Genomic DNA, 18758 nt, shown 5'->3' on the forward strand with positions numbered 1-18758 from the left:
CTGTGATGGCACGGCAGTTCAAATCTGCAGGAGCACAAGATGCTGCAAAGAGAGCAGTGAACTCAGCCCAAAACAACAAGGGCACATCCCTCCCCACCATCGGTGCACCTACGTGGATTCCCGCCTCAAGAAGGCAACGTCTGTCGCCAAAGATCCCCACCATCCGGGCCAGGCCACCCTCTTGTAGCTGCCATCCGAGCAGGAGTTACAGAAACCTTAAGTCCCACTCCGCCAGGTTCAAAAGCAGCCACCTCCCTTCAGCCATTTGCTTCTAGAACTGACCAGCAAAGCTCTAATCACAGGGTCTGACCACTAAGCACATCTTTCCCTCCACCCGTCTCCGTTTTCTACAGGCATTGCTCTCTCTGTGATTCCCTTGTCTACACGTCCTTCCCCACTGATCTTCCTCCTGGCAATTATCCAAGGCGAGCATGACAAGTGTGACACCTCCTCCATCACTGTCACTCAGGGCCCCAAGTGAGGTGTCACTTCACATGTGAGTCACTCAGGGTCATCGACTGTATCTGGTGTTCCCAGTGCAGCCTCCTCTACATCCATGAGAGCCAATGAGGTCAGCTTTGTTAAACACCTTCAATCTGATCGCTACAAAAGGCAGGATCTCCCTTTCACGACCCATTTCAATTCGACTTCCCATTCTGATGTGTCTGTCCACGGCCTTCTCTACTGCCATGATGAGGGAGGCCAAACTCAGGCTGGAGGAGCAACACCTCGCATTCTGTCTGGGTAGCCTCCAACCTGATAGTATCAACATCGATTTCTCCAATGTCCATAATTTCTCCCCCATCCCTCCTCTTCCTTTTATCCATTCTTCATTCTGATTTCTCTCTCACTCCTCACCTGCCCATCACCTTCCTCTGGTGCCCCTCCTCCTTCCTCTTCCTTCATGGTCCTCTGTCCTCTCCCATCAGACCCCTTCTTCAGCCTTTTTCCTCACTTCCTACATCCTTACTTCATCCCCACTCCATCACCCACCCACCTTCTCCCTCACCTGGTCTCACAGCCATCACCTGTACTCCTCTACCCCACCCCCCTCACCACCACCTTCTTATGCTGGCTTCTACCCTTTCCTTTCCAGTCCTGATTCGGGGTCTCGGCCTTTGTCTCTTAATTCCCTTCAACAGGCCTGGCCTGTTGAGTTCCTCCAGCATTTTGTGCCCATAGCTTTGGATTTCCAGGACCTGCAGAATTTCTCATGTTTATAATCTCAATCTTGCAGTCCTGCGTCCCCAATAACCACACCCCACCCTCACTTCTCAAGAATCGAACTATGTCTGCCCAAAAGTCTCGCCACCCTCTGACAGAAAACCTGTTGCTTCAATGCAGTCTTCAATGGGTGCCTCTATTTTTAAACAGAGACGCCTTTTACCAAGCCGTACAGTATAGAAACAGATCCATTCTGTCAGCTGAAACCATGCCAACTCTTTAGTTAAACATAAATTGTATTTGACTTTCCCGTTACATTTTTCTCAAAGTCAGCCAAACAAAAGAGCTGGCCATTGGTTTCAGGTAGGAAGGGGGCAGTGCACATGCTCCCCATCTACATCAATGGGGCAGAGATTGCGAGCTGGGAGTTTCCGGTTCCGAGGCATCAACATCACCAGTACCTTGTCCTGGTCTAACCACATGGACGTCACAGGCAGCTCTACTTCCCCAGGAGGCTAAGGAAATTCAGCATGCACCCGCTGACCCTCACCAACTTTCACAAGTACACCACAGAAAGCATCCAGTCTGGAATCACCATGGGTCAGTTCAGCAACTGGTCTGGATATGACCACAAGATACTGCAGTGGTGGGCACAGCCCAGCACGTCACAGGAACGAGCAGCACCTCCATGGACTCTGTCCACACTTCCTGCGGCCAGCAGAATCAAGGATCCCACTCACCCCGGGCATTCTCTCTTCTCCCCTCTCCCATCAGGTAGAAGATACAAAACCCTGAGAACACAAACCACCAGGCTCAAGGACAGCTTCTATCCCACAGTTTTGAATTGTCCCTTAGTACAATAAGGTCTTTCCCAAGTTACAAACTCCAGACTTACGGACAGCCCCCTATACACACAGGGGGAGCGTCTGGGAGACCCGCTGGCTGAAGTGAGGCTGCAGGCATCTTCTGCCAAGATCACAATACACTTTCTAGACTCAATTGTCACTTTATTAGTGACTTTATACAGCGACCACTTACTGTGAGTTCATGGTCTTTTGCTGCTGTACCTCATCCACTTCAAAGTTTGAGATGTTGTGTATTCAGAGATGCTCTTCTGCACACCAGCCTGAACAAGTCCGGCTGCTCTCCTCCGATTCCTCTCATTAACGAAGCATTTTCGCCCACAAAACTGCCACTCAACTTTTTTCCTGTTTTTCGCACCATTCTGTTGTGTGTGAAAGTCTCAGGAGATCAGCCGTTTCTGAGATAGTCAAACCACCCTAACTGGCACCAAATGGTCAAAGTCACTTAGGTCACATTTCTTCCCCGTTCTGATGTTTGGTCCGAACCTCTTGACCACGTCTGCATGCTTTTATGCATTGAGTTGCTGCCACGTGATTGGCTGATCAGATATTCGCTTTAAGGAGCATCTGTATGTAATATAGTGGCCACTGAGTGTATGCTTCTGAAATGCTGGATGAAATAAACCGCTGTTTGATCCCACACACAGTACGTTCGTGGCAACTACAATATCATTGAATCTCGTAAAGAATTCTGAATTGTTGAGTTAAATGTTCTGGTTGCCCGTGCTGTTGTTTAAATATAGCGTGGCAGCCAAATTTCTGGATTCAAACAGTTCCCTGTTGTTGCCCAGGGAGGATCTGTACTCTATTCCAACCGCCCCCACTCCACCCCACCCAGCCCATGATTACATGACCTACCGATTGTGATGATCAGCTCCCTCTCGCCTTCGTCCTTCTCGTTGTCGCTGGCAGCAGCTCCCTGTGGGGTGGGCGGTCCTTCTCTCAGCCCCTGACTCGCATCCAGCTCAGGGCTGCCCTGGGCAGTCAGCTGGCTCTCTAGTTTCGGGGAAGCCGCGTTCCCGGAGGGACCTGCGATTGCAGGAGGTGTCCCCTCCCAGCTGTCAGGGGTGGATGTGCCTGAAGGAAGACAGCACAGTGCAAGGTAAAGGACTCTCAAGCAAGCAGAGGGGCCATCAGAAGAAACCTAGAGGAACACAGCTCTGTTCAGCTTTGATGTCCCCAGAATTTCTCGCTGGGATCCTCGCATACCAGCGTCTTACCGGGGTGGGGGGTTTAATCAGCTGGAGATGTGGACTGAGGAATGGCAAATAGGCTCAATTCTGATAAGGGCAGGTGTTGTATCAACAAATCAGGCTAGGTGAGGCCTTGGGGAGTATTGTAGAAGAGGACTGAGAAGTAAAAGTACATAGTTCCTGGAAAGTTGCATCGCAGGTAGACAGGTTGATGGATGTGTTTGACACAATGGCTTCATTAATCAGGGCACTGAGTATGAAAATTAGGAAAGCAAATTTATTATCAAAGTCACCGTATACTACCCTGAGATTCACTTTCGTGCACACTTACAGTAAATACAAAGAAACATGATAGAATAAATGAAAAAACACACAACACGGACAAACGACCAGTGTGCAAAAGACAAACTGAGCAAACACATAAAGAAAAAATATTAATAATAAATAAACAATAGATATCAAGAACATAACATGAAGAGTCCTTGAAAGTGGGTCCATAGGTTGTGGGAATAATTCAGCATTGGGGTGAGTGAAGTTATCCACTTTGGTTCAAGAGCCAGGTTGAGGGGTAATGACTGTTCCTGAACCTGGTAGTGAGAGTCCTGAGGCTCCTATACCTCCTTCATTACAGCAGTGAGAAGAGAGCATTGGTCTGGATGGTCGGGGTTCCTGATGACTGATACTGCTTTCTACAAGATGTTAGTGAGGCCGAATTAATGTGTGCAGTTTTGGTCACCCTGCTACAGGAAAGATGCTATTAAGCTGGAAAGAATGTAGAGGAGATTCTGTTACTGCAACTTGAGGGACTGAGTTATAGGGAGAGGTTGAGCAGGTTGGGACTTTATTGAATGGAGCCGAGAAAACAAAAGATGATCTTATAGAGATTATTGAGGCCCTCCGCTGGATGTTGCTGTCACTGTGATACACAAGCCAGGGCAGTGCGATATGGAGAGTAAGCTGCTGCCCATGCAGCAGACTCCCCCAGCTGATGAATCCACAGGAACAGCAGAGACCGATACAGTTTGACACCAATGGCATCGTAACAGTTGCCAGTCAGCAGTGAACTCAACATAGGACTGCCTTAGGGGCTCTAACTCCATATTTTTCCTTGGGGTTTACTCCCAAAGCCTTCCCCATGAGTGGGTATAGCCGCAAGGGAACGGAGGTTTGAGATCAGAGTTTTCCTTCTCCTAGATGAGCCGCCAACCACAGCAGATGAGCCCCATCTGCCCAAAGCGACTGGTTTTAAGGTGCCAGTAATCCACCTTTGCCTCTTCTATCAGTAGAAATGGTTCTGCTGGGCTTAGTAACTAAGCCACACGTGAAGGCCAGGAGCTGGACTTGGTTATCAGAGGCTATTTGAGGTGGATGCCATTGGGAGCAGTTTATAAGTAGGGGGAGCCAGTCCACACTACCGCTCCCAGCTATAACAACCTTAAGGAACCAGAAAAATTACATATATGATCTTGTAGAGATTATTATTTAAATAATGAGGGCATGGATTGGGCAAATGTTCAGTCTTTTTCCCCAGGTCTGGGAATCAAAAAACAGAGAGCACAGGTTTATGATGAAAGGGGAGAGATTTATAAAGAGCCCAATGGGTAACTGGTGGTCTACTGAGGGCGATCGGTATATCAGTTGAGCTGCCAGAGGAAGTGGTTGAGCCAAGTACAGTACCAATTAAAAGTCACTTGGTCAGATACATGGAGAGGGAAGGTTTAGAGCAGGGGTTTCCACATATGCCACGAACCAATACCATTAAATAATGGACCCCAGGTAAAGAGGGGTATGAGCCGAACACAGGCAAGTAGGGCTTGCTTAGATCGGCATCGAGGTCAGTACTACACTAGATAGGCTGAAGGGCCTGTTTTGCTGATTTTTTTTTTCCTCAATGATTCCTATTAAGGAGGTACAGCTTGTCACTGAACAGTCTTCAACAGATATACCGGCCGGTTGTATCAATTTCAATGCACAGGAATGCAAAAAGTTTCGGCGAGCAGCAGACTCTGCCCGAAGCACCACGGGCGCATCCCTCCCCACCATCGGTCGTGTCTGCAGGAGGCGCTGCCTCGAGAAGGCAACGTCCATCGTCAAAGATCCGCACCATCAGGCCACGCCGTCTTCTCACAGCTCCCACCGGGCAGGCGCCTTGCACCATGGGAGGGGTGACGAAGAGGGGGCCCGGTGGAATGGTCCCATCTTTCAGTGACATGCTTAGCCAAGGTCTCTTCTACTACGGCAGGGAGAATGTCAACGGTTCACTCCCTCACCCAGCACCATCGGGCGACTGAGGATAGGATTCTGCTCGCCACAAAACACCCTCTGACATTGCAATGAAAATGGTATTACCCCAGTGCCATGGAGTGCCCGGGGCACACTAACGACGTGCCCCCGTCCTGACTGGTCCTCACCTGCCTGCCTGTGGGCTTCACTGTCCTCTGGGGATGTCAGCTCCGCTGGCTGGTGCTCAGCTCCGGGACACTGGCCAGCCTCCCCCTCCTCCTCCTCTCCATCCTCCCGGTGGCAGGGGGCCACCTGCCGTGCAGCTGCAGGGCGGTCCACCCCGCCGGGGTCAGACAGTGGGCTCGTCTGCTCGTCCGTCCGGGCGGCCTTCGCCCTCTGCGGAGAAGGCGGCGCGGAGACCGCCTTCCTCTTCTCGGCCGGCAGCATCTCCCACTCCTCCCCCCGGGCTAGTCTGTGGAGAGAAAGCACGTCGCGATGAGGACAGAGAGCTTGGATAACGTGGACGTCATGAGGTGGCCATTTGGCCTTTCAGTCCTGCCTCGTCACCGAATCTACACTGACTCCCAACTAATCTTCTGCACCAGCTCCCTAGTGTCCTCAAATTCCTCAATCTATAAGTTACTTACCCACTCCAACTTAGAACATACCTAATGATCTATCCCCTGGGGCAGAAGATTCCAGACACTGGAGTCATACGGTACGGATAAAGGCCCTTCAACCTGTCTTCAAACTACGTTATCAAAATACATACACGCCACTGTATACGACCTTGAGGTTCATCTTTTTGCAGGCATTCACAGTAGAAATACAATGGATTCACACCACCCCCCCACCAATCCTTTATCATTTCCTGTCAGTCACCTTATGTACACACACTCCTGCATCGTGCCACTTTATGTACATACAAACAGCCTGTGATTAGAAGCTATTACAGGTATTTATTCTGTTTTTTAAAAAATTATTGTGTTCTTTATCTTAAGTGTGTTTTTTTGTGCTGCACTGAATCTGGAGTCACAATTATTTCAGTCTCCTATATTTAGATTAGATTTAGATTATGAGGACACTCAGTCCTCGTTTATTGTCATTTAGAAATGCATGCATTAAAAAATGATACGTTCCTCCAGAATGATATCACAAGAAAACACAGGATAAACCAAGACTAAAACTGACAAAACTATATAATTACAACAATGCAAAGCAATACCATAATTTGATAAAGAGCAGACCATGGGCACAGTAAAAAAAAGTCTCAAAGTCCCGATAGACTCATCATCTCACGCAGACGGCAGAAGGGAGGAACTCTCCCTGCTATGAACCTCCAAGCACCGGCAACTTGCCGATGTAGCACCATTGGAAGCACCCGACCGCAGCGGACTCTGAGTCTGTCCGAAAACTTCAAGCCTCCGACCAGCCCCTCCAACACAGCCTCTCCGAGCACCATCCTCTGCCGAGCGATTCAACCCCGCCCCAGCCGCCGAGCAACAAGCAAAGCCGAGGACTCGGGGCCTTCCCCTCCGGAGATTCTGGATCACACAGTAGCAGCAGCAGCGAAGCAGGCATTTCAGAAGTTTCACCAGATGTTCCTCCGTGCTCTCACGTCCATCTCCATCAAATCAGGATTGTGCACGGCAACCTACTTGACAAATAACAGACATCACCACCGGAGTGGCCGCTGCGAGCTGCGTCGTGTCGCCATCTTCTCCTCCTCCTATACCTCTGTACTGGAAATGTCATTGAGCAATCTTTAAAAACTATGCACAGACCGTCACACAAAGTGCAAAAGAAGACAAACTGTGCAAGTAGAAAATAAATAAATAGTACGGAGGCAGGTTGTAGAATCCTTGAAAGTGAGTCCGTCGGTTGTGGAATCAGTTCAGAGCTGAGGTGAGTGAAGTTATCCACACTGGTTCAGGAGCCGGATTACTGAGGGGTGTTCACTGTTCCTGATCCTGCTGGTGTGGGACCTGAGGCTCCCGTACCTCCAGCCTGATGGAGACCGTGAGGAGAGAGCATGGTCTGGATGGTAGGGAGTGGAGGGAGGTGGGGTGGGGTGCTCGATGATGGACGCTGCTTTCTTGTGGCAGCATGGGGTGTCAGGGAGGGGTAGCACCTCTGGTGGGGGAACATGTCACGTCCTTTTCAGGGCGGTTTGTCCACCTTTGGTCCCCACCTGGCACTCAGCTCTCACCTGTGGCTCCCCATAGCTGTTTGCATGCGACAGCGGCCACACCCCGGGCAACGGTTTCGACAAGCCAGCTAAACCAGGTGAGGGTAGCTGACGGGTCTCAAACCCTCGGTGTGATAGGGAGTTGTCCATCCCAGCATGTGAAGACAGACTCCGGCGGATTGAGTGGACGAGACCAATGGAAGGTCCAACGGTCAAGAAAGCGGTCTCTGCAAGCGTCGTGGAACGTGTAGAGCAAGACAAGACACAGAAAACGTCCCGGTCATCCACTGCGCCTAGTCCCATCTCCAGCCATCTCGACTCTGTCTTGCCACTGGATCCAGATGGGAATTGGGAAGAGAGAGTGAGGCTGACGCTGCGCAACTCTCCCTCACTTAAATCCAAATCACGCACTAGTCTCGACACCATCATAATGGTGTCGAGGTCCTCATCGACGTCAACGATGGACGAACAACCAACCTTGTGGCAGCACTCCTTGTAGATGTGCTCAGCGGTGGGAAGGGCTTTGCCTGTGACGGACTGGGCTGTACACAGTACTGTTTGGAGGGTTTCCCATTCTTGAGAGCTGGTATCTCCATACCAAATCTCCACTGTGCATCTACAGAAGTTTCTCTAAGTTTTAGATGATATGCCAAATCTGTGCAACCTTCCAAGAAAGTAGAGGCGTTGTCTCTTCTCTTATGACGTCTAACAGAGCAGCACACACAAAATGCTGGAGGAACTCAGCAGGTCCGGCAGCATCTATGGAGGGGAATAAACAGTCAACGTTTTAGGATGAGAGTCCTAATAAAAGGTCTCTGCCCAAAATGTCAACGATTTATTCTACCCCATAGATGCTCTGACCTGCTGAGTTCCTCCAGCATTTCGTGTGCGTGTGTTGCTCAGATTACCAGCATCTGCAGAACCTCTTGTGCCTAACTCAGTTGGTCTTATTTCCCCACATCCCCATCCTGTCCATGTACAACTCCAACATTCTTTTCATTGTTGCTTATTTACCACCTGTAGCACCTTTTGTACCGTATACTGACCATTGCCGGGGTGGAAAGAGTTGCCCTCAGGTCTGCGATGAGAAAGTTCTCCATGCCTCAGATTGAAATGACCAGCTTCTAATCTAGCAACTGTCCTCTTGTTGTGACAACCCCACCAGTGGAAACACCTCAACATCTACCGTCAAGTCCCCTTACAGGCTTGAAATAAAGTCACCCCTCCTTTGTTTTACACACCAAGATCAACGAGGAGTCCATTTGATCCATTGTGCCTGTGCTTGCTCTTTGCTGGAACCCTGCAATTGGTCCTCCATTTCCACCACAATTATCTGTAAGTAACTTGCCTTCCAGTATTCACCCAGGTCCGTTTCCAACTACTGCCATTCAGAGTCAAAGGCACACCCTTTTAAGTCTTCTTGCCTTGATTGCCTTCTAAGACTATAATAAATAGGGCCAGAATTAGGCCTATTGAGTCTGCTCGCTCTGATCTGCTTTCCCTCTCAACCTCTCTCTCTCCTGTCTTCTCCCCATAACCTTACTAATCAAGAACCTAGCAACTTTTTCTTTAAACATACCAAGTGACTTGGTCTCTACAGCCCGGCTAGGGCAATGGATTCCACAGATTTACCACTCTCTGGCTAAAGAAGTGTGTCCTCACCTGTTCTATTCTGAGGCTGTGCTCTTTGGTCCTAGGCTCCCCCACTACAGGGAACACCTTCCCTGTGCCCACTCTATCAAGGTTTTTCAATAAACTCCAGTGAGTACAGGCCCAGGGCCAGCAAACGCTCCTCACATGCAGGATTTTCATTCCCAGGATAACTCCCGTAAAGACTCTCTGAACCTTCTCCAATGCCAGCACGTTCTTTCTTCAGTAAGGAAGCAAAAACTGCTCACAATACTCTAAGTATAGATTGGCCAATGCCTTCTAAAGCCTCAGTATTACATCTTTGCTTTTATACTCCAGTCCCCTTGAAATGAATGCTAACATCTCATTTGCCTTTCCCACCACTGACACAACCTGCAGGTTAACCTTTAGGGAATCTTGCACGAGGGCTCCCAAACCCCTTTGTACGTCTGATTTTTGAATTAATTCCCCATTTAAAAAATAGTCTTTGCCTTTATTCCTTCTACCAAAGTGCATTACCATACACTTCCCAGCACTAATCAAATTAAAGAGGGAATCAAATTAAAGAGGCTAGGCGTGAGGAGGTTAGTTCACAACAGGGGGATGGGAACCAGTGCAGAGAGACAGAGGGGTGTAAAGTGAGGGTAGAAGCAAAAAGTACAAAGGAGAAAAGTAAAAGTGGCAGGCCGACAAATCCAAGGCAAGCATCAAGAAGGGCTAAGAGAGCTGTAAAAGAGCGCCTGAAGGCTTTGTGTGTCAATGCCAGGAGCATTCGTAACAAGGTGGATGAATTGAAAGTGCAGATTGTTATTAATGATTATGATATAGTTGGGATCACAGAGACATGGCTCCAGGGTGACCAAGGATGGGAGCTCAACGTTCAGGGATATTCAATATTCAGGAGGGATAGACTTGAAGGAAGGGGAGGTGGGGTGGCATTGCTGGTTAAAGAAGAGATTAATGCAATAGAAAGGAAGGACATAAGCCGGGAAGATGTGGAATCGATATGGGTAGAGCTGCGTAACACTAAGGGGCAGAAGACGCTGGTGGGAATTGTGTACAGGACACCTAACAGTAGTAGTGAGGTCAGAGATGGTATTAAACAGGAAATTAGAAATGTGTGCAATAAAGGAACAGCAGTTATAATGGGTGACTTCAATCTACATGTAGATTGGGTGAACCAAATTGGTAAAGGTGCTGAGGAAGAGGATTTCTTGGAATGTATGCGGGATGGTTTTTTGAACCAACATGTCGAGGAACCAACTAGAGAGCAGGCTATTCTGGACTGGGTTTTGAGCAATGAGGAAGGGTTAATTAGCAATCTTGTCGTGAGAGGCCCCTTAGGTAAGAGTGACCATAATATGGTGGAATTCTTCATTAAGATGGAGAGTGACATAGTTAATTCAGAAACAAAGGTTCTGAACTTAAAGAGGGGTAACTTTGAAGGTATGAGACGTGAATTAGCTAAGATAGACTGGCAAATGACACTCAAAGGATTGACGGTGAATATGCAATGGCAAGCATTTAAAGGTTGCATGGATGAACTACAACAATTGTTCATCCCAGTTTGGCAAAAGAATAAAACAAGGAAGGTAGTGCACCCGTGGCTGACAAGAGAAATTAGGGATAGTATCAATTCCAAAGAAGAAGCATACAAATTAGCCAGAGAAAGTGGCTCACCTGAGGACTGGGAGAAATTCAGAGTTCAGCAGAGGAGGACAAAGGGCTTAATTAGGAAGGGGAAAAAAGATTATGAGAGAAAACTGGCAGGGAACATAAAAACTGACTGTAAAAGCTTTTATAGATATGTAAAAAGGAAAAGACTGGTAAAGACAAATGTAGGTCCCCTACAGACAGAAACAGGTGAATTGATTATGGGGAGCAAGGACATGGCAGACCAATTGAATAATTACTTTGGTTCTGTCTTCACTAAGGAGGACATAAATAATCTTCCAGAAATAGTAGGGGACAGAGGGTCCAGTGAGATGGAGGAACTGAGCAAAATACATGTTAGTAGAGAAGTGGTGTTAGGTAAATTGAAGGGATTGAAGGCAGATAAATCCCCAGGGCCAGATGGTCTGCATCCCAGAGTGCTTAAGGAAGTAGCCCAAGAAATAGTGGATGCATTAGTGATAATTTTTCAAAACTCCTTAGATTCTGGACTAGTTCCTGAGGATTGGAGGGTGGCTAATGTAACCCCACTTTTTAAAAAAGGAGGGAGAGAGAAACCGGGGAATTATAGACCGGTTAGCCTAACGTCGGTGGTGGGGAAACTGCTGGAGTCAGTTATCAAAGATGTGATAACAGCACATTTGGAAAGCGGTGAAATCATCGGACAAAGTCAGCATGGATTTGTGAAAGGAAAATCATGTCTGACGAATCTCATAGAATTTTTTGAGGATGTAACTAGTAGAGTGGATAGGGGAGAACCAGTGGATGTGGTATATTTGGATTTTCAAAAGGCGTTTGACAAGGTCCCACACAGGAGATTAGTGTACAAACTTAAAGCACACGGTATTGGGGGTAAGGTATTGATGTGGATGGAGAATTGGTTAGCAGACAGGAAGCAAAGAGTGGGAATAAACGGGACCTTTTCAGAATGGCAGGCGGTGACTAGTGGGGTACCGCAAGGCTCAGTGCTGGGACCCCAGTTGTTTACAATATATGTTAATGACTTGGATGAGGGAATTAAATGCAGCATCTCCAAGTTTGCGGATGACACGAAGCTGGGTGGCAGTGTTAGCTGTGAGGAGGATGCTAAGAGGATGCAGAGTGACTTGGATAGGTTGGGTGAGTGGGCAAATTCATGGCAGATGCAATTTAATGTGGATAAATGTGAAGTTATCCACTTTGGTGGCAAAAATAGGAAAACAGATTATTATCTGAATGGTGGCCGATTAGGAAAAGGGGAGGTGCAATGAGACCTGGGTGTCGTTATACACCAGTCATTGAAAGTGGGCATGCAGGTACAGCAGGCGGTGAAAAAGGCGAATGGTATGTTGGCATTTATAGCGAGAGGATTCGAGTACAGGAGCAGGGAGGTACTACTGCAGTTGTACAAGGCCTTGGTGAGACCACACCTGGAGTATTGTGTGCAGTTTTGGTCCCCTAATCTGAGGAAAGACATCCTTGCCATAGAGGGAGTACAAAGAAGGTTCACCAGATTGATTCCTGGGATGGCAGGACTTTCATATGAAGAAAGACTGGATGAACTGGGCTTGTACTCGTTGGAATTTAGAAGATTGAGGGGGGATCTGATTGAAACGTATAAAATCCTAAAGGGATTGGACAGGCTAGATGCAGGAAGATTGTTCCCGATGTTGGGGAAGTCCAGAACTAGGGGCCACAGTTTGAGGATAAAGGGGAAGCCTTTTAGGACTGAGATTAGGAAAAACTTCTTCACACAGAGAGTGGTGAATCTGTGGAATTCTCTGCCACAGCAAACTGTTGAGGCCAGTTCATTGGCTATATTTAAGAGAGAGTTAGATATGGCCCTTGTGGCTACGGGGATCAGGGGGTATGGAGGGAAGGCTGGGGCAGGGTTCTGAGTTGGATGATCAGCCATGATCATAATAAATGGCGGTGCAGGCTCGAAGGGCCGAATGGCCTACTCCTGCACCTATTTTCTATGTTTCTATGTTTCTATATCATCTGTCACTCCTTTGCCCATTCTAATCTAAGTTTCCTCAATACTACCTGCCCCTCCAACTATCTGCAAACTTGGCCACAAAGCCATCAATTCCGTCATCTATATCATTGACATATAACATGAAAAGAAGTGTTCCCAACACTGACCATTTGGCCAATCGACGGCTCCACCATCCATTATGACTCATTTTCCCTCTCCACCCCATTCTCCTGCCTTCTCCCCACAGCCTGTGATACTCTCACTAATCAAGAACTTATAAATCTCTGCTTTAAATATACACAATGACTTGGCCTCCACAGCCGTCTGTGGGGCAATGAATTCCACAGATTCACCATCCTCTGGCTAAAGAAATTCCTCCGCTTCTCAGTTGTAAATAGATGTCCTTCTATTCTGAGGCTGTGCCTTCTGGTCTTGGACTCCCACTATAGGAAGCATCCTCTCCACATCCACTCTATCTAGGCCTTTCAATATTCAATAGGTTTCAATCAAATTCCACCCTCATTCTTCTGAACTCCATCAAGTACAGGCCCAGAGCTATTAAACATTCATACATAAACCTTTTCATTCCCAAGATCATTCTCATGAAACTCCGCTGGACCCTCTCCAATGCCAGCACGTTCTTAAGAGGCCCAAAACTGCTCACAGTAGTCCAAATGCAGTTTTACCAACACCTTACAAAGCCTCTTCTTCTGACCTTTAATGGCGGTTGGCAGTCCAACTTAAAGGTGCATTACCGCCTTCGACTGAACTCAAGTGTGGTGTAGAGAGCTGGGAAATAAAACCCTTACTAGTTCTTAGTCAATTTAAACTGAGTTACCCCAAAAAGCCCCATAGATTGCAAATAATGAAAGACAATATTGTGAATTAAAGTCACTTCCATAACCCTTCGTCAGGACAGACGAAGGGTCTCAGCCCAAAACGTCGACTGTACCTCTTCCTAGAGATGCTGCCTGGCCTGCTGCGTTCACCAGCAACTTTTATGTGTGTTGCTTGAATTTCCAGCATCTGCAGATTTCCTCGCTTGCGTCCATAACTTAGTAAAGTTTTTAAGCGAAAACTGTCAATCCCCAAAGCTAGTAGTGCAGCCTGAATTTGCTTTCTCTCAACCTTGTATGCTTCACATTGTGAAAGAATATGTTCAACCGTTTCATAATGATGATAAAACCTACACACCCCAGAGTAATGTTTTCCAACAAGATATAAGGAATAATTAAGCACAGTATGCCCAATTCTAAATCAAGTCAATATAATCCCTTCCCTTCTCATCTTACCCCCTTCTCCCATCAATCCAACAGTTTGATGTATTCTGTAAAGGTGTCTCCCCTTATGCCCATTATCCAACAGGTCTTGTCAGAATCCCCTCATTCTTCACCCCACCAACCCCTTTCGCTTCTGATTTGCTCAGTGGAAGGTCGATATCCACAGGTGAACTTTTAACAGCCTTTTTGGCCAAACAATCGACCCGCTCATTCCCCTCAACACCTCTATGTGCAGGGACCCACAAGAAGACATGAAGACCAATACTTTGAATATGAAATAAAGTTTGAAGAGCTTCCAGCAGTAAATCTGACCTACTGCTAGAACGACCTGTTTTAAGACTAGTCAAAACCGAAATAAAGAATCTGAACAAATTATAACTTTGTAAGGACAGATTTCCTCCACCCACTGTAAGCCCAAAATGATGGCAACCAGTTCTGCAGTATACACTGACAAATAGCTAGGAAGATGTTTCTTTATTGTTCCCTGTAATTCAGGCACAAAAACAGCCACTCCAACATTCCTAGTTAAATTATCTTTTGATCCATCAGTAAAAATGGTTAACATATCTCAATAATTTTCTTTAACATATTAGTGAACCAACAGACTCTCGGGCAAATCAAGATCCTTGGATTTCATTAAACCATGCAACCTAAAATCAGCTAAAGCCATTGGAAAACACCACGGTGGGGTTACCGAGAAAGCTACAGTGAAACATATTGTGTAATCCAGCAAACCCATATTCCTAGCGTGATGAGAACCCAGCCACCCAAACTAAAAACACTCCCCTTGTGATGTTCCCCACAGTTTTTCAACAGACCTTTAACAGAGGGTGATCATTTCTCTGTCCCCTCAAGTTAACCCAGTATGATAACAACAACTTCATCCTCCGCAGCTGTAAGGGTAATTGTCCCATTTCAACCAGAAAAGCTGAAACAGAGCTTTACTGCACCACAACAGATTTAACACCTGTGCTTGTATCACATCGAAACATTTTAAAGTTGATCCATAAGCTACACAGCCATAATCAAGTACAGATTAATTAAACAAAAATATAAACGGTCAACAGAGGTTTTTGTGTAGTACCCCAAGACACCCAAGGATATTTAATGCCCCCTTTACATTTATCAATTATCTTATTACAAAGCGTCAGCATTTCAGCCTGTCTATTACACTCTAGTCCTCTCGAAATGAATACCAATATTGCATTCGCGTTCCTTAGCACCCGAGCAAACCCAACTAACTGAAGAAACAACTCATTTTTCCATATTCACTCCACCAAAACTCCTTACGATTTTGAAAACTTTAGTTAAATGTCCCCGTGACCTTCTCTGGTCTGAAGGCAGAACCCCCTTGCTTTTCCATTCTCGCCACACAACCCACAGCGCTGGAACATACTGGCAACACCGCCCAGGATCTCAGAGGGGAGGGTGTACGGGTGGGAGCAGAGATAGAGATGTAGGGGAGGGGGAATAAAAGGAAAGAGCTGAAGGGGTGACAGTCTGGGTGGGGGGTGAATTATGTAGAGTGGAGGGAACCTCAAGGGTGGGAAGGATCTTGAATGAGGTCTGGAGAATGCTGAGGGGAGATGAATTTCTACCACTTTTCTATTAAATTAGGGATACCCCCCACCCATCTCCATACTATTCCACATCCCCCCCAGTCCTCACACCCCTACACCCCCTCCTCCATATCTTCCCTTTTCTCCCCAAACACCCTCCACATTGTCCTTTTCCCCCCACACCCTCCACCCTCTAACTCCCTCCTCTCTTCCTCCCTCCCTCTTCACTCACTCCCCCCATCCCATTACCTTTGCAGCCCCACATCTCCCGCCCGTTTCCTCGACTCCTGCCGCCCCGTTTCCGCCGGTACCCCCCCCCCCGGCCCCCCAGCTCCGCGCCGGACGAACCTCCCGACTCCACCGGCTGCAACTCGAGCCCCGAACAAACGTTCCGGGTCCGCTTCCCGTCAGCCGCCTTGTTGCTCCTCGGTGGTTTCGGCATAAACCCCCAGCCCTTGACATTTCGTAAACCGTCGAAAGCAAACACCGACGTTCAAGTCGCAAATGCAACGTTCGTTTTCCCCAGCTCGATAAATTCATTGCAGTTAGTTGCATTTTAAGCAATGTATTGTCTCTGCTCTAAGTCAATGCCCTCGAGTGGAGAGGAATTTGCTTCTGGAATAACAAGTCGTGTTGTGGGGCGACCCGCACTTACCAGCTACAAGAGCAGGGCTGACAGAGCAGCCTTCCAGTTTACTGGCAGGGAGCAGACGCCACGGCCAAACGCGGCTCAACAACGACTTCAGATGAAAGAGTTAACAGTATGAGGACATTTGATGGCTCTGGGCCTGTACTCACTAGAGTTTAGAACAATGAGGGGGGATCTTATTGAAACCTATCGAATATTGAAAGGCCTAGATAGCGTGGGCGTGGAGAGGATGTTTCCAATAGTGGGAGAGTGTAAGCACAGCTTCAGAATACAAGGCAGAGAGCTGAGGAGGAATTTCTTCAGCCCAAGTGTGATGCATCTGTGGAGTTAATTGCTCCAGATAGTGGAGGCCAAAATATTTAAAGCTGAGTTTGGTATGTTCTTCATTAGTAAGGGTGCCAAGGGTTATGGGGAGATGGTGGATTAACACCTCATATACAGTCTAGTGTCCATACATGGCCTCCTCTGCTGCCATGCTGAGGCTAGACTCAGTTTGGAGGAGCAACACCTCATATACCGTCTCGGTAGTCTCCAGCCCCTTGGTATGAACATAGAATTCTCCAACTTCCGGTAATTCCCTCTCCCTCCCTTCCCCTATCCCTATGTCACTCTGCCCCCTCCCCCAGCTGCCTATCATGGTCCCTCCTCCTTCTACTACCCACTGTGTTTTCCCCTATTCCTTCTTCACCTTTCCTGCCTATCACCTCCCCGCTTCCCCTCCCCCACCCCTTTATCTTTCCCCTTACTGGTTTTCACCTGGAACCTACCAGCCTTCTCCTTCCCACCCTTCCCCCACCTTCTTTATAGGGCCTCTGCCCCTTCCCTCTACAGTCCTGATGAAGGGTTCCGGCCCGAAATGTCGACCGATCTTTTCCACGGATGCTGCCCGACCTGCTGAGTTCCTCCAGCGTGTTGTGTGTGTTGGTTATGGGGAGAACGCAGGAGAACAGGGTTGAGGGAGATAATAAATCAGCCATAAGACATAACAGCAGAATTGGGCTATTCTACCCATTAAGTCTGCTCCACCATTCCATCACGGCCGACCCCAGATCCCACTCAATCCCATACACATGCCTTCTCACCATATCCTTTGATGCCCTGACCAATCAGGAAATAATCAACCTACACACAAAATATTCTGCAGATGCTGGGGTCAAAGCAACAAGCACAAAACGCTGGAGGAACTCAGCAGATCGGGCAGCATCCGTGGAAACGAACAGTCAATGTTTCGGGCCGAGACCCTTCGTCAGGACTGCCTTATCAACTTCTGCCTTTAAATATACCCTCGGACTTGGCCTCCACCGCAGTCTGTGGCAGAGCATTCCACAGATTCACTACTCGCTGGCTAAAAACATTCCTCCTTACCTCTGTTCTAAAGGGTCACCCCTCAGTTTTGAGGCTGTGCCCTCTAGTTCTGGATACCCCACCATAGGAAACATCCTCTTTACATCCACCCTGTCTAGTCCTTTCAACATTCGGTAGGCTTCAATGAGATCCCTCTGCGTTCTTCTAAATTCCAGTGAGTACGGGGCCAAAACTGCCAAACACTCTTCATATGTTAACCCCTTCATCACGGAATCATCCTCGTGAACCTCCTCTGGACCCTCTCCAATGACAACACATCCTTTCCAAGAGATAGGCCCACAACTGTTGACAATACTCCAAGTGTGGCCTGACTAGTGTCTTAGAAAGGCTAAGCATTATCTCCTTGCTTTTATGTTCTATTCCCCTCGAAATAAATGCTAATATTGCATTTGTCAGCCATGACGGAATGGTGGAGCATTCTCGAAGGGCTGAATGGCCTAATTCTGCCGTCTGTCTTACGGTCTTCCTCAGGAGGCTCAGGAGATTTGACCCCCAACCCTTGCCAATTTGTACAGATGCATCACGGTTTGGTACGGCACCTGCTCTGCCAGGCGCTGCAAGAAACTGCAGAGGGTCGTAGACACAGGCCAGTCCATCCCACAAACCAGCCCCTCCACCCTGCTGCCCTCTCCATCCACGTTTCCCGCTGCCTCGAGAGAGCCGCCAACATAACCAAGGACTCCTCCCGCCCCAGCCATTCTCTCTTCTCTCCCCTCCCATCAGGCAGAAGGTACAGAAGCCCGAAAGCACCTGCCACCAGGTTCAAGGACTGTTAGCACACTCTTGAATGGACCTCTTGTACGATAAGGTGGGCCCATGACCTCATGATCTACCTCAGCGTGGCCTTGCTCTTTGCCTGCCTGCACTGCACGTTCTCTGCAGTTGCATTTTCTTTCCTCTTTTACCACCGTGACGTACAGAACAATCTGTCCGGGAGGAATCCAAAGTCAAAGCTTTTCACTGTATCTTGGTACATGTGACAAGCTGGCAAGGAAGCAGGTTCATGGAACATTACAG

General features: G+C 47.8%; 1 protein-coding gene across 3 annotated transcripts in view; it reads right to left on the reverse strand.

Moving 5' to 3' along the window:
* Positions 1–16504, reverse strand: part of LOC134343032 (GON-4-like protein) — a 65256-nt gene extending 48752 nt beyond the window's left edge. For 2 of the 3 annotated variants that reach the window (XM_063041856.1, XM_063041854.1), the window contains exons 1-3: positions 15977–16026; positions 5632–5915; positions 2886–3104 (exon numbers count right to left, since the gene is read on the reverse strand). In XM_063041856.1, the coding sequence (XP_062897926.1) occupies positions 2886–3104; positions 5632–5890 (478 nt within the window). In that variant the 5' untranslated portion in view covers positions 5891–5915; positions 15977–16026. Of the gene's footprint in view, positions 1–2885; positions 3105–5631; positions 5916–15976; positions 16027–16382 lie in introns of those variants that run through there. The other variant, XM_063041855.1, reaches the window with a different exon arrangement.
* Positions 16505–18758: the final 2254 nt, after the last annotated feature.

The sequence above is a fragment of the Mobula hypostoma genome, chromosome 2, assembly GCF_963921235.1.
Source record: "Mobula hypostoma chromosome 2, sMobHyp1.1, whole genome shotgun sequence".
Taxonomy (NCBI): Eukaryota; Metazoa; Chordata; class Chondrichthyes; order Myliobatiformes; family Myliobatidae; genus Mobula; species Mobula hypostoma.